Source organism: Syngnathus acus, chromosome 2 (assembly GCF_901709675.1).
Source record: "Syngnathus acus chromosome 2, fSynAcu1.2, whole genome shotgun sequence".
NCBI lineage: Eukaryota > Metazoa > Chordata > Actinopteri > Syngnathiformes > Syngnathidae > Syngnathus > Syngnathus acus.
In genome coordinates this window covers 21,202,780-21,215,863 of record NC_051088.1, presented here as the reverse complement: position 1 = coordinate 21,215,863, position 13,084 = coordinate 21,202,780, and the positions used below count along the sequence as shown (strand labels likewise).

Genomic DNA, 13,084 nt, shown 5'->3' with positions numbered 1-13,084 from the left:
GTCTCCACTTTTTCAAGCATGAAACCTGTTAAGTGAGATTTGTTTTTACTTCCAAACCACGTGGTGCAAAAGATGCTGCCCCTTTTTTATTTTTTTTATTTTTTTTTACTGTGCATGACATTGAAACGTTTCAAGGGCAAAATTGGGACGGATTACTGGAAATCACTTTCCACATCTCCAAAATCCACACACCCTTGAGCAAGGCACGAAAGCCTCACACTGACATCTCTCCTTGGAGAGTAACCTGAATTTCCTCTTATGGGAAAAATTAAAGTATTAATTTTTCTGGCTGTTACATTAGGGAAGAAAAGGAAACGATGACGTCACAGACATTTCAGCTGGTCGAAAGAAAACATGTGGAGGAATTTAGTTACAAGGTCAGTGAGGAAATCATCAGATAGAGTTTCCCAGTCATTACATCGTCTCGCTGCTCTTTTGTCTGCATCTTAATCTCTTCACATCTACCACAAATACACGTACCAATCAAAAGAAAATAGAAAGTGCATCCAGGACAGACCACTGGAAAAGAACCTGAACTAAAATCACTGAAAATCTTTCCAATTTCTGCATTGGGTGGAATTTTTCCAATGTGTCAAGAATCAAAGTCGACTATTGTGTCCCGCTCAACTACCCCCCACCCCTTTTTTTTAATAAACTTGACGGCATCAAGTGGGAAAGCATCTAAATGTGTGTTGTTGGATTGTAGCTACAGTGTGGATGATTTGTTAGCTGCTTCCCAAAGCAAACAACAAGCTAACTCCAGCAGACTTCATCATAAGGGAAACAAGGAAGGACGCCTCACACTGCACTTTCTAATTAAAAAGTGTTTTGGGGTAATGTGATCCTCGAGACGTTTACTTTGGAGCAAATATGGCTCAACATGTGTTGTAGCTACAGTGGCTATCAAAAGTCCACACACCCCTGTTCAAATGCCAGGTTTTTGTGGTATGGGGGAAAAAAGATAAATCAAAAACTCCCTCTCTCTGCCAAAATTATTTGTAGTCAAATTAATCCATAATTTAATTGAAATATTTTAACCTATGTTGATGGTTTAAGGACTTCCGCTTAAAAAAAAAAAAGACTGATTTACATAATGCAAGGCTGACAGGAAATTGAGGGTCAGGGTCTCCCTGGGCTCTGCTTGTCCTGCTTTGATAAACCAAAAGTGCTCTCTCTTCGTTTGCCAGCAGAGCCCGTTTTTACTGGCCTGCCTCGGTGGAGACACACACAAGCAGATTCCATGCAGGCGGTGTTGACAGAGCAAAAAGTGAGCACCCGTGATGCGGGATGCTTGGACTCGACAGAGGCCAATCAGCACAGTGGTTAGGTCAGAAAGGGGAACTACTTAAGGATCATTACTCTTAATAACAGGACAAGGAAGGCATTTACGGCATTTGTGGACGTGCGGCTTACAAAAAGAAAAAAAAAAAATGTAGTTGAGGCTCAAGGTTAAATATCAGCCCGACAGACGGCAGTTACTGAAAGCGTAATAATGCTCGCCGCGGCCAAGTTAACTCAACTGGACAGTTTAAGCAAATTACAATCGGCGACTGACCTTTGCACAAATTGCAAGTCAATAGAACCTTGGCATTCTCACCTAGAAACAAAGTTTTGAGTCTATATGTTTTGACTGAAGGAAACAAAAAGATAATAGTGTGGATATAGGTTAGCATTGCGGAGCTACTGTAGGATTTTTTTTCCCGTGGGGGACTCAATGATATCTCAGTGGGTCTGCATTTCATTTTTTTGTGACTGATAAAGATTCATCATATGTTGCTTGCATATGGGTAGAAATGCAGAATGATAAAAAAATATTTCAGGTGGTGCGCACCAGTAGCACCCGTGCACTCCACACGCTTCGCTTTTTACCCGCATGCAACTCACTATTTCCTTTCCGGAAATCTACAGAATTGTTTGTCATCATCTTTCAAGATTTCACTGTTTAAAAACACGCAATAATAATCAACTACTGCTGTGCAAAGGATGAGACGTGGCTCACGCTTAATTAAAGCCAATTTTAATTTATTTATTTGGAGGCCTAAAATATATTACTTAAACTTGAAGTAAAAACATTGAAAGTGGCTGTGTCCCATCACTTCCTATTGGCAATCCTCTTGGAGCGTCTTGGCACAATATTTGATTGTTCCTCCTTTTTTTCCTCCTGCTGCTGCTTAAGTCGCCTTCCCGCCGGCCGACCACGCTTCACCTCATCCGGCTGTTTGACACTTATCACTGGCGATGTCGCCGCCGCCGCTTCCTGTCTGACGGCCTTCGGTCTCCCTCGGGCGCCTCGCTTAGGTTTCGACTGACCCGCCGGCGTCTGCTGTCCTGCGGCTACTTTGGGAGTCTTCTCCGCTTTGGACTTTGAGGGGTCGTTTGAACCTTTGCCTGCCGGTTTTCTGCTGGTCGGGAGATCAGTCCTTGGCGTTGCGTTCGTAACAACCTCTTGTTTGGTTGCACCCTTGCCTGCTGCTTTCCTGCTGGTCGGCAGATTTGTCTTTGGCGCCGTGGGGGTCACAACCTCTTGTCTGTCCATCTAGTCAAATATTTAACAGTGTTAAGACCTATTGTGAAATTCCCACGTTGCAGCCGAGCTCTTGCCTCTATTTGAGCCAGTTTGGATTTGAGGTCTGATAAATCTCTCATCAGCTGCTGAATGGTGGTCTAAAACCCAAGAGAAGCGTTGCAATTGAAATGTTTTCATTTATTGCGGTTGTGGTCCTCACCTTGTAACCAACAAGTTGCTCCGCCAGATGTTCTCTCTCATTTGTGTCCTCCTTTCTCCTTCGATGCACACATGTTAAAAATTTAAGGATGGGATTTTGTCAAAATGTTGTCATAGGACACGCAAACTGCAAATATATACCAACTGGTCTCCTTCTGACTGACTGCTTGCTTCTTCCCCTTCTTCTTGCTCGGTGCTCGGTCCACATCTTCCTTGCTCACAATGGCCAGCAGTGAGACGGTCTTTAGCTCCAACACTTTGACCGATGAGTACAAGGATCCAAGTACCTTCTTGTGATGCGCCACCAGCTCAGAGTAGGATGAAGACTGACAGGCGCAAAACATTTGGAAGAGGTAAATTAACAATGATGAAGACACGACATCTTTATATAAAATAAAAAACAAAACATGAAGCAACAAGGGAGAATACGAATTGAGGAAAGCATAAATTTACAAAAAGTAAGTAAATGAATCATCCCATTCAGATTAAATAAACTTCATTCGAAATAATTATTGTTTTATTTTTTATACCAGATTACTTCATTTAATATTTGGACGAAGGAGCAATTTCAAGTAATATTTTCAGTTTCCAAAAGAGATTAAAGTATTGACCCCATTGGTAAAAATTAATGAGACCTTTATTTTGAGAAGCTCTACTCACCACAGGAAAACTACATTTTTCGATTTAAGGGTAAGCTCCCTCTACTCATTATAGAAAAGTAATGTTAAAAAAAAAATAGTAGCGAGGCTGTAAAAACAACAAAAATCTTTTTTTGAAGTGATTTTCCAACATGTGCATTGAGCAACAAACTGAAATTTGAAGCATTAAAAATAAATAAAAAGTTGTCTACAATAATGGACATATTTATACTAACGACGAGAACTGGTTTCAGTAGAAGAAACACATTTTTACGTATTCAATAAGCTGAAGTAAAAAAAAAAAAAGAAAAGTCTAACAAGGACTTTTTTTTTTTTTAACTAACTTATTCCGACTTGTCGGTGTGAGAATGTAAAACTAACAAGCACTCTCAGCTCACCTTCTGAAGTTCAGCTTGCACGTTGTCCCCGGGGTACAACATGGACTCCAAGACCAGCTCCGTTTGCAGCATGTTTCGCAACTCCACCAGCTCTCCCTGAAGAGCACGTTCCTAAATTACCTTCTCAACTTACGCATGTGAATCACTTCAATTCAAATCCAACCTCGAGCTGCTTTATTTGCTTCTCCACCTGCATCTTCATCATGAAGTCCTGGTCACTTGCTGTTAACTGATAGTCTTTCATGCCGTTCACCAAGGAGTCAGAGAAAGCTCCTAAAACTTGCAAAAACGCAAACATTCTGTTGCCTTCTGTCGTGCTGGGGTGTCATAAATATAATTCGATCTGTCCATGTCATATCCGTTTGTTTGTCCTCGGTTCAATAACGTTTTAGGTATAGCCGCATAATTGAAAAAGCCAAACCTGGTTTTGTGTCGTTAACCTGAAAGACGTCTGGGTCAGTGTGCTCGCTGCTGCCCCCCTTTGGATGACAGTCGGAGGTCTTGGTTAAAGGAACCACTTGGACTGCAAACGAATCAACCAAGTCAAACAACAGACTCACCTCTGGGCCCTGTTTGAATTCCACAATGTGACTTTTCTCATCTTCATTGGGAAATTCCAAACGTTGCTTCACTTGGAAAGGAGGCGGCGTCCTAGGCAGTTGTCGACCGGTTGGGATGTAGTGCAAACTCTCTTTCAGCTTCTTCAAACTATTTCCAGCCATGTGGAATGTGCGAGGTAACAAAGCACTTCGGAACTCCTGCTAAAACGGTTGGCCTCTTTCCCTGCTGCTTTAACCACTCGATTGGGTTCACCTGAGGGCGCAATACTGGCAGCTGGCCACTAGAGAGCAGCAGTGTTCCGCAATTTGATGGTGCATTCTGATTGGGCCTTTTGCGTGCGTTCTGGACTATGGCGTACAGGCTAATAACGCCCACTGCGGAATATCCCCCTTTTTTTTTTTTTCGGAATACCCCTTTTCAATTTACGACGAGGGACGTAACTTGAAAATACACAAGCAACATGGAGCGAGCTTTATTACGAGCAAGACATTCCCTATCCGTGGCCTTGTTGAAGAGAATTTTTTGATGTTGTCCGTTCCAAGAATGCTGCAGTGCTCAGCAGAGAAGCAGATTCAGTGACAGGCTGCTGTCATTGCCCGGCCCCGCTGATAGATTGAAAAAACGTCCCTCTCGCTTGTGCCATGTGGCGTTTTAATTCCACCGCTATCATATTCATTCCCTCTACTTTATACTGTAATAGCAACAACTTGCATATACACCCACACAACTAATCTGATTGTGTGTTAAGCAAACTGTTCATTGATTTAGGATTTTCTAAAACCTACAATTTTTTTTTTCCAATTTCGTTCATTCTCAGCTCCTTTCACTCTTTCTGTTTTTCCACTTGTTTCGAAGTATCGAGGTAAATACTTGAACTTTGAACTTTGGTTTTGGCAGCAGAATCACAGATATCCACTATACAAGGCAGGTGGGCATGTGGCCGAACGGAAAGCCAACTATCTTTAACCTGCCCGTGTCACACTGCCAGTCCCGCATGTTTTCTGGCACTACAGGAACTTGAAAGGCGAGCGCTGCGTCGTAAATACTTCTGTTTTTAAACTCCTTGCTCCCATGATGCCGCAGACGAGAGGAAGAGAGAGAAAAGGGTCACGCGTTGCTGCTGTGTAAAATCTGCTTTGGGAACAAATTGGAGCTCAGGTTCAAGCCTGTAGTAGTATCTCCGGTTATTGGACTCGCAAACACAAACATCACAGAAGCTCTTTAGTGTCCTAAAAAGCCCATCGCTTCCTTTGTTGCAGGGTATGCTGTATTGAGCGGGAAGCTCATAAAGGGATGGAGACGTGCTCAGACTTTTGGCTCCATGGCAGACAGGGGGAGGGCTGAGATGCTCATTTATTCCTATTAAAATCTGAATGTGATCGATTGGCAACCTCCACAGTGGCAGGTTCGAATGACTATGGATCAGAAGGCCTCACTTCATGGTCGTGAAGTACCTTGAGAAGCTGAAGGTGGCGCCGCTCACAAACTACGACATGGACTTTCGTCAGTATGCCTACAAGAAGAAGCGCTCCACTGATGACATCATCACAGCCCACACCCACCTGCAAATTCCTACACCCGCCTGCTCTTTCGGGATTTCTCCTCTACCAGCATGCCACAGAACCTGCTGCAAAAGATGACAAGTTTTGGCCTGAGTCCATCATTGGGAAAATGGGTCTGAAAGATATAATAATAATAATTAATAATAATAATAATCAGTTGATAAAGATATAGAATTTAATTTCACTGTATTTTCTACTTGTGCATATTCATGCAGCACCTCCCTAAATGCAAGCTCCCCGAAACACAAAATAATGTGACATCCATCAGTGAATGACATAACCAGAGCACCTTTTTTCACTTTCAAACTCATCCCATGGGCCCGGATTGAAGCTCCCAGCAGGCTAGTTTGGGCACACGGGCTTTATGTTTGACATCCCTGTGATCGACACGTCACAATGTTAAAACTGGACAAATGCTGTTTTGGGCTTCATTAACATTTCCCCCTAATAAACACAAGCTCCTCTATACAGTATGTTCCTCCGTGTCCTCCACCTCAAGCATCAGTTCCTCTTTTTCCTCAGGGACAGCTGAGGCATTGGGAGCCATATGGTAGCGTCATCGCTGTGTGCGACACCAAGTGTGTGTGTGTGTGTGTGTTCAGCCATGGCTCAAGGTGTCAGAAGGCAGGCTGGTTTAATTTTAACTGGCTGATATCTGCATGGCAGGTCCTCCTCTCGCTCGCTCTCTCTCTCACACACACATATACACACACACACACCCATGCCCAGACAGCATCGTGCTCATCCAGACTTAGACATTCAGCAGCAGCCCATCTTTTTCCAGACCACCTGGATTGTACAAGGGGACCGCCAAGGACAGAGCGGAGAAGTAACTCTCACGCTGGGCGGAGAGGGAACATCAACACGAAGGATACGCACGTCATCCCGGGCGTCAGGCTGAAGGCACGGCCGGCGGCTCTGCAGCATCACAGCGGTGCGGTTAGCGGTTGGTCGCTTAGCTACGAGAGGTAAGAGCGGAGGGGCGTGTGCGCGGTGGATCAGCATGCATTGCAGAAATGCTTCACTAATGGACTGCTGATGAATATTACCTGAAGTGGCTTAATCAGCAAAAAAAACCACATTTAAGGCATTTTTGATCTATTTGGTCCCTTCATGCAGTGACGTCCAAATTGACATGAGAATTAAAAGGCACCTTTTGGGCTAACAGTGCACGCATTAGCCACACCCCAAAAAGTTTTACAAAGGTGTTTGCATTTGTACACCGGATCTGCCATCACCAGCTGCGTTTTGATGATGTGTTGACGTGATGGGGATTACAGGTTAAGTTTGTGGTTGAAATGACTGCGGTCAGTAGACAGGTTTCAATTTCCTTTGCACCCAAACAACCTTCTCCTTATGTTGCCTCTTTGGCATTTTTCTTTTTGCTCTTATTTAAAGAACATCTAAACATAAACAACAAAAATGTAATAAGAGTCTCAAATCAAGAGTTAAATAAAATATTCCATGATGCTGAAAGTTGAAATTAAGCATGTTGGCCATATTTGGTAGACCTTTTGATTGAATTAAGTGCAAGGCAGCAAGCCAACGCCTTTTGGTGCTACTAATCTGCAGCAACAGATTGATTCAGCCACTTTACATAAAGACTCTCGAGAGCCCAAAGTGTGAACGCTGGCTACTTGTTCTGATATGAAAGCAGGAGGCAAGTTTTTAATTTCCACTGTTACACAACAGTAAGCAGCTAATTACTTGCTTCTGATTGATTCTTTCACTTTCAGCATGGGAACCACACCCAAGTTTCATCCTGGACATAAAATGTTACGTTATGTTATGTTATAATATAATATAATATAATATAATATAATATAATATAATATAATATAATACAATAATGGATAATACAAATATTTTCTCTCTGGTCTACTGAGCAGACATTGAGGCCAGGTCACACATTGTTGTCGAGTGGCAGGCTCGCATGAAGACGGACTAAAGTGCTTTGCAGGAAATGCTCTTAAGAGATAACGTCTGAAGTGTTAAGAGCAGTGGAGAAAAAATGCACCTTGCTGCTGAGTGATAGTTTGGGAGTAGTGGGCCACAGACTGTCAGTACTTTAGACTCCTCTCCGCCGAGGGCGGATTAGGGCCTGGTTAAGAGGTTTTGCGTTGGGTTTATCAATGACTCATATGGTCACTATGTTGCACTTGAAGCTGCTGATTATACAGAAACAAGGGAAGATGTTTTGCAAGAATAGAAATCTGGACCCTCTTTATTCTGGGTTCTATAAAACTGTCATTGGACAATTCATTGAATAAATCGTAGAATCGGAAAGAAATGTGCTAATTGGTTTAGAATCGGGTTACTCGGTCCATGATAACAAACTTGTGCTGATTCTAGAATTATTTCTTGCCTGGTGTATCAGGGCTGTGAGGTGGCGGTGAGGTCGACCGGTCCAAATCAAAGTGTGGAGCACTCGCTGACTTGTTAGGGGCTCTCTGGATCTTGTTTCACTCACAGAATAGCTTCCACTCAGAGCTCTGGGAAAAGAGAACTATATTTATACTCGAGCAGAATCTGCAGCGTTGTCCAACATTAGCTCTGCTCTGAGCTTGACCTGCAGTCCGGACAGTCCAAATAAGTCCAATAAAGTTAGCAGCCATCATCATACTGTAGCCTACTATAAAGTTAGCAGCCATCATCACACTGTAGCCTGCTACAGGATGGAACTATAGAAACATTACTCAGCCGGGCTATTTCAATAATAAGACTCATCTCTTAGTCAACTGAATCGGAAATAAAATAAAATAAAATAAAATAAAAACCAAAGTAAAAAATAAAATAAAAATCACAAATAAATATAAAACATTAAAATAATAATAAAATAATAATAATAATAACAAAAATTGGTTGGAAAAAGTACTGTCTCTACTTCTACGGAAGCCCAGATGTTTGCGTAAAAACAACAACAACAAAAAGACGTGCAAAGTACTGATTCTACAGAATAGTCATCTTATGTTGAAAAAAAAATTATCAATCCAAAACATTTGGCTAAAAATCTTTCCAACTGAATGAAATAAATGTTTCGAATTTCAAATGGGAACAATTCGAATATCTCATCTTGAATTTCCCATTGGGAATGAATGGAGAATTTTAAATTGTTAGCATTGTAAAAGAATAAGCATCAATTGACGAATGGTAATTGAATTTATCAAATTGATAACCCCAAAATCATTGATAATCAATGATTGTCATTGTGAATGTCAGATGTATCTTGAAAAGTTTTGAAATGAAACTACCATGTAAACCTTTTCTGAATATGTGCCTATTAGCCTATTATTGTGCCTATTATTATTTTACTGAGCCCATCACCTGCTCTGCTTCATTTTCTATTTCGTGCTTTGTGATGACTACGGGGAGTTTGACAGGGCCTCAGACTTTCCATGATGCGGCACAAATTGTCAAGGCTGCACACATAGCGCTTCCCTCTGCAGCTTCTATTCACCTAAAATCCTCACCGAGATCAACATGGCGTATCTGGTGGCTATTTCTGCCGTCTATTCCCAGGAGGGATGCGACTTTGCCCGTCAAATTCCGAGCGTATGTAACATGATTAGATAACGCCACGCAAGCGGGGGGCCGTAAATATTCACCTAGGGGCGGCCATGCCACGAAGGCTCCTCTTTTTTTGGGCCGGTATTGTTGCCTGGTGCTGTGTTGCACGTCGTCATGGAGACGCCCCTGACGAAGACCAAAGCTACGTGCGTGTCTGTTACAGAACAGAATCGACTGCGGGGCAACTAAGACTTTATGTTTTTACATGCTCCATCTAATTTGTAATTTATCGTACCTTGTCTGGCAACCGGTTCAAGGTATACAAAGACAGACGGGATAGACTCCAGCGTGCCCGTGACCCTCGTGAGAAGAAACACTTGAAAGGATGAAATGATTCTACTCATTAGAATTCCTGAATGGGATTTTCAACTTTGCCAACTGTTAACTTTCCATCCACAGCATGCAAGGAAGTGTACAATTCAAATTCAAAAATCAAAACAAGGGCAAGCTAACTTCTGGCACCCATTGAAAGTGTGTTTACTTCATTATGTGCTTCACAAAATGGACTTTGACACTTTCCCGAGAGTGGAGAAATTTGCTTCTCAAACTGAATTGTCTTTGGTTGAGGCTTTAGGAATAGAAATGTTATAATTTCAGTTGTTAAAAGACAGATGCATTTTAGATTGCGTGCATCGCCGCCTTCGGAAGGTTCTCAGTCCGACTTGAGAAGTCTTTCAGCTCATTGTCTTGTGACATTATTGATCAGCAGTGTATTGTTCAGCAGCAAACATGCCAGACAGTTCCCTCAGGAGTCATCTGATCCCAGACCAAGTCATTGTGCGTGTTTACTTTCATTGATTCTTGGAGAGCAGCCTTCAACACACGGTGGCTCTGTGCCACGGTGGACTGCGTTCACTGTTGAGGCCTTTGTGACAGCATGGCGAGTGGCTCAAGGATGGCGTGACCTTGTAATCCTCATGATGCTCGACTACGTTGTCGCACGGAAGCACTTGCAACAGATGAGGTGGCAGATTGCTGACCGTCCCATAAATGTCTTGCTTAATCTATCCTCAGACTTCCATTGAGGGTTAAAGTCCAGAAAGGGGCATGTGTAGAGTTTAATCCTCACAAAGAGTCCTTATGGTCCCTCTCTACACACTGGCAGAGTTTAATAATATACTTGGAATCCCCAGGTGCCAGGTTAGCTAATTGACCTTTGGGTATTTTCAGATTTTTTTTAGGATTTTTTTTTCCTCCTGTAAGGACCATATACTATTAAATATATATATCGGCATTTTTTGGAAGAATTTTGGGGGTTTGTCAAATGTGTTTTAGGGACCATTTGAGATTGTCCCCCCCCCAAGGAAAATATCCTAGCTCCGCCTCTGTCTGTGCCTACAGGGTCCCCTAACGTTTGGCAGCAGTGAAGCTGGGAAATGTGCTGTTGACAACGAACCATTATCGTAGTTATAAAGTGATAATTACTGTTGTTGATATGGCTGTTGTAAAACATCACACGAGCAAATCCAGATAACGAGTGTGTCGTTACCTGAGCCCTTTGGCACTGTGATGTCATTTTCACTCGACAAGTGGCAGCCCACTGAGTGGATAAAAACAGGGGGCTTCTTCTGCTTATTTTATATTCCACTAAACCAATATTAATCAAAACATCATGTTTAGACTCATACAACATGTTATTGCATAGAGAATGTTTGACTCGACTTCCGCTTTAAGTATATTTGAGACATGATGCTCCATCCTCAGGCTCAAACTGATGATATACTACCCTCTAGTGGTTGATAGAGTAAATTACATGATAAGTACATGATGCTGCGATTATCTACATTCCTCGCACTTGATCTGTGTGGGTCTGCTTTAACAGAAGTAAAAGCTGCTAATAAGGAAAATACTTTCTTGAGTTCCTGAATGGTGAAAACATATTCAGGCTCATACTGATAATATAAGAACAAATGCCTTACACGTACAAATACATGGAACAAAAGTATTTTTCCTGATTTATGACTTCAAAACAACCCATCAACGATAAATTATGGTTTTACAGCCACTGTTCTGAGGGAAACCATAACTACACTGCAATGTGGCCTGCAAGAAAAAAAAATAACCTTGAGCTATACTGAGCTCACTGATGTGTGAACATCATTTTGCTTTTGACGCAGAGGCAAAGAACTGCAGTGTCACAGTCTGTGTGAACCCAACGACCTCGTCACTAATATTACTACGACCCGACATAATCACCTGTCCCAAAACAGACCTGCTTACACTGCAACTGTATGCAGCCTGTAACTTACGCCAAGAGTGGAAAACCAATACGGGGTAATAAATGCAATTGTGTGTTGGAACATGCGCCGAGGCCCAAATAGAATCCTCGAGGCTAAACATGGCACAGTGAAAGGAGGAGTTTCACTTCTTGTGCGTCATGTTCCGTTCATTGGTGTTTGTTCATGCAGTGTGACTGGCACCATCAAAAAAAAAAATAATCTGGTCTCAGTGGGTAAACTTTTGGGGTTTGTTTGTAACCTTGACATCACAGAGGTGGTAGAAGGTGCACTTTCATGTGGTTGCGTTCCAGGTTTTGGAAGCAGTTGTAAAATCATTAGAAAGAAGCTCCATGGCAACATACGGAACTACAAACCGAGCAACAGAACTTGACAAGCCTCAAGAAAAACAACTCAATTTGTATTGCACATTAATTGCACTTAAATGCCTAAAAATAAAAGAGTTCTTCAAGATCAAATGCAAATAGATTGAAATAAAAATCATCAACTACAAGACTGCGCTCAGGCAGAAGTTTTTTTTGTACCACTAGAAGGCGCTGTGAGGTGCTTACCACTTTGGCTGAAGTTAAATCATGCATTGATTTTATCAAATGCATTGCCACCGTCCTTGAGATGCATCTAGAAGAAAGCATAAAGTATAAAACTTTTTTTGTCTTTTTTTTTTTTTTTACAATTTAAAATAGCTCCATTGAGACCTTGGCCACCTTACCCAACAATACCTGAAGATCTTCCCCGCCCACACGCCATGTTTTTGGAGATCCCACATCCCGCGCTGGGGGCAACTTCATGAAATGTTTTATGTGATCGCTAATGCCGGCAGGAAGCGTCTCAAAGGGTTTTTATTTCACAACGCGGAACCCTAAACTCCGGGTGCCACCTGTTGCTACGACAACAATCTGCTCTGTTTGTAAACACGACACTCCTTTTTGGCTTCGTGATTAAAACCACAGAGGAAACGCTTGCTCCTCTGGCAGTGGGGTTATTACGATGTTATTAGCTGGAGTTAATATATTTTTTTTTTTTTTTTAAACCAAGAGTTCCTGCGGGTAAAGCGTGTGAGCGTCTCTAAGACGCAACATGATCAAAATACTGGAGGTTGCTCCTGAAGTGAATGGTTGGAGTCAACTTTTTGTGGAGAAGGCAAACGCGTGGTGGACCTGCTCCTTCTCAGCAAAAGGTCACTCACTCCATCTGTTCCTCCCTTCTCTCTCTGCTCACATTTGATCTCGATTCTCTTGCCCTCATGCAGTCACGTCAGGGTGTGATGTAAGGCTGCAGGAATGTACTCCGTAATGCGTGTGTGTGTGTGTGTGTGTGTGTGTGTGTGTGTGTGTTTACATGCATATGTCCTCCATGCGTGGGGTTTTATTTTCTTTGCGGCACACCTGCTTCCTCA

The 13,084-nt window shown here is 42.3% G+C and overlaps 2 protein-coding genes across 2 annotated transcripts in view; one reads left to right on the top strand and one right to left on the bottom strand.

The window, feature by feature from the left end:
- Positions 1–2,020: 2,020 nt before the first annotated feature.
- Positions 2,021–5,174, bottom strand: LOC119137841. The gene is made up of 7 exons (XM_037277375.1): positions 4,322–5,174; positions 4,183–4,240; positions 3,925–4,040; positions 3,762–3,857; positions 2,867–3,051; positions 2,727–2,784; positions 2,021–2,664 (listed from the first exon to the last, which is right to left on the bottom strand). Exons 1-7 carry the CDS (start codon positions 4,481–4,483, stop codon positions 2,515–2,517), a joined length of 825 nt encoding a protein of 274 aa, XP_037133270.1. The 5' UTR covers positions 4,484–5,174; the 3' UTR covers positions 2,021–2,514.
- Positions 5,175–6,506: 1,332 nt separating this feature from the next.
- Positions 6,507–13,084, top strand: part of filip1l (filamin A interacting protein 1-like) — a 22,191-nt gene continuing 15,613 nt past the window's right edge. Inside the window, exon 1 of the mRNA XM_037278704.1 lies at positions 6,507–6,852. The gene's annotated coding sequence lies outside the window, so the exon portion shown is untranslated. The remainder of the gene's footprint in view (positions 6,853–13,084) is intronic.

What these genes read in the sequence shown, in the direction of transcription:
- LOC119137841 (XM_037277375.1), bottom strand. Translation starts at nt 4,483, where the DNA reads ATGGCTGGAAATAGTTTGAAGAAGCTGAAAGAGAGTTTGCACTACATC. An exon ending in AATTCAAACAGGGCCCAGAG is followed by an intron (nt 4,241 to 4,321) that starts GTGAGTCTGTTG and finishes TGTCATCCAAAG; the next exon opens with GGGGGCAGCAGCGAGCACAC. An exon ending in AGTCAGAAGGAGACCAGTTG is followed by an intron (nt 2,785 to 2,866) that starts GTATATATTTGC and finishes TGTGCATCGAAG; the next exon opens with GAGAAAGGAGGACACAAATG.